At 30.6% G+C, this 2,697-nt stretch overlaps 1 protein-coding gene across 1 annotated transcript in view; it reads left to right on the top strand.

The window, feature by feature from the left end:
* The first annotated feature begins 1,761 nt into the window (after nt 1-1,761).
* Nucleotides 1,762-2,697, top strand: part of LOC136797253 (uncharacterized) — a 9,100-nt gene continuing 8,164 nt past the window's right edge. The window contains exon 1 of the mRNA XM_067053313.1: nt 1,762-1,967. Coding sequence (XP_066909414.1) covers nt 1,869-1,967 — 99 coding nt within the window. The 5' untranslated portion in view covers nt 1,762-1,868. The remainder of the gene's footprint in view (nt 1,968-2,697) is intronic.

Here is a 2,697-nt window from a genome sequence, read left to right as displayed (position 1 = left end):
TTACCTATTGCCTACAACTGTGTAGCAGATTGTAATATCTATCAATAAATAAAAAGTATTATTATTCTTTCTAAGTAAAAATTAAACTTTTAAACACTTTTATTTTCTACTCACTCAGTATCCGGAATTTTTCACAATTTTCTTACATTTCTTGTGTTGCAAGTACACTTTTTACTTATGTTATGGTTCAATTGTTTATTTCTTTGAGAAAAAAATCCAGGAAGGGCTGTATATAAGTAGGAAGATACAGTTTTTAATATAAAAATAATTTTTATTTTTGAACAACCCTATTTTGAAGTTTTAAAAAAAAATTAAGGAATGTAAACTTTTTCAGCACACAATATTTCTTTAAAAGTCAAATGCTGCTAGTTGACAAGATCTGAACTTCAGTTGTAAGTCGAATCAGACTGAAGACTGATAATTTAAAATCAATTATCTAGCGGTGGTGTTTTTATAATCTACGCTTTTTTCCCCCTTCATGAGGCGTATATCTTAACTACCAAGACCAGTTAACTTGCCATTTCAATTTCAAATGAACGCATCCACGCCAAGCATTTACAAATAACATTTTTCTCGAAGCGGATTTGAGGATAAAAAGAGGTATTTCTTCATGAACCTTCCACATTGCGCCCTGACTCTGAAATGAGTTGGCATCCGCTTCTTCGTAGCTCTCGATGGCTGTACGCCCTTAAAATACCAATCTTCGAGGAGGAGTGACAACTTCACACTACCTGCCAATTACACTGAGAAGCTAGAGCTAGCTGCCATTTTTTTTCCTTACGATTCTGTAAACCGAGCGTTCCTCTCAAGTGCCAACTGACGCCTTCGTTAGTCGACCATTACACATACCAAGTTGCGAACCGCCTTACATACAAACTAGGATCACCCGGAGATAATTTTACATTAATAAAACATAGACATGGACTAGTTGTTTTTTAAAAGACCCGTTGCCACGAAGCTTGAATATTTATCTAGCCTTACAAATAATAAAACTTAAAAAAAAACGGAGATATATTTTATAAACTGAATCACAACAAAGATGCATTTATTATGTGCCAGGGTCCGTATGGCCTGTACAGAAAAAAACACTAGACCTCACTATTTTCCTAAAATAATTTTAGTGAACCACTTATATGGAAACAATATAGTAAATAACATTTTACAATTATAAAATAAAATAAGATTAAAAAAATATAATTTTTTGTTAGTATACAATCGATAAAAGTATTAGTTTCATAAACTTATTTCAAAAATTGAAGAAGCGAATTTGAAGTTAAGGCTTATGGGTTTATGATTTGTTTATGGTATTAAAACATGGCTAAAATACGTTAAATTCAAATTTAAATATTAAGTATTGATTAAATATAATACAAATTGATAGCTTAAAAGGAATCCGATATTTTTTGGCTTTTAAAATTGTTTATTAACAGGACTAATGTTTAGTCCTGGCCTTTAACACAATAACTCTATATATTATCAAGTATTTCTTTAAAATTTCAGTTTTATTGTACAATTAAAATTCGGCTGGCGTGAATAATTTATCAATTTATAGATAAAATCAAAGACAAATTCACCATATCTGGTCCTTTGAATAATTTATAAAAAAAAAAATCTGTTAAAAAGGCGAAGTTGAATAGAAATAAGATTTATCATATTTATTAGACTTTGTTAGAAAGAAATGCCCACCCCCCCCCCAAAAAAAAAAATCTTTACCAGTTACCTAAGTTGAGCGTTTGTGGAGTGAAATATTAAGAAAAATATTTTGCACACACCGCGGTGAGTTATAAATATATTATTATAAGTCATTTTCTTTGCATTTATAATTAATATCACTAAACCAGAAATATTTTGTTGAGGAAAGAAACAAGATGAAAACTCTGTCAGTAATCTTATTGGCTTTGATAGTCATCGTGAGTCTTTGCAAGGGAGCACCTGCAGATGAAGGATATGGACTAGCAGTCGAAGGGGTAAGTCAGAGGCATTTGTAGGTTTTAATTCACAAAAAAGAAGGTGTTGTACATAAAAGATATTTTCTATAATTTCAAACTACCAGCAGTATTATATTACAAAAAGCAGCTTTAAATAATGTCATTCCTTCAATTTGGTGACTGCGTTAATAAATTGTCTTACTGATTCGACCAAAAAAATTCAACAAATTTTTAGAGCCTTTTCTTTCCAAAAGGAAGACTTACAATATTTATTCTCCTTTATTTGTTGTCTTTATGTCCATTGGTTTATAAAAAATATTCAGATGTATAAGGAACTATAATTGGAATAAACAGGTGAATTAATAAAAAACAAATTTACAAAGTTCCTCTTACAAATCTCTTGTTACCAGCAGTCAAACAACAAAAAATCCAGCCTATTGCAAGACATTCTTGGATCAATTCCCTATTTTAAAACTAAATCTGTACCACTACAACCCATGAAGGGTCAGGGGTTCAGTACTTTGTAAGAAAGTACAGTTACTAGACCAACGGTTGTGCAAGGAGGTGATTTGCTAAGAGTCATACTCGATGACAAGATTCATTCTGTATTCATTTATTTTTTTTTCATTATAGAAGTCTGTAATCTATTTTTTTTTTATTATAGAGAGAAATGCTTTATTCAGCTCTGCTGCCCAATTACATTAGGTTGCTACATTACACAGCAAACAGTTTTTATTCTCCTAATTTTATTCTCTATTTATAATTTAAA

The sequence above is a fragment of the Halyomorpha halys genome, unplaced genomic scaffold, assembly GCF_000696795.3.
Source record: "Halyomorpha halys isolate HHAL.00 unplaced genomic scaffold, Hhal_1.1 Scaffold2119.1, whole genome shotgun sequence".
In the NCBI taxonomy this organism is placed as follows: domain Eukaryota; kingdom Metazoa; phylum Arthropoda; class Insecta; order Hemiptera; family Pentatomidae; genus Halyomorpha; species Halyomorpha halys.
Note: the sequence above shows the minus strand (reverse complement) of the source record. Positions and strands in the feature narration are given on the sequence as shown.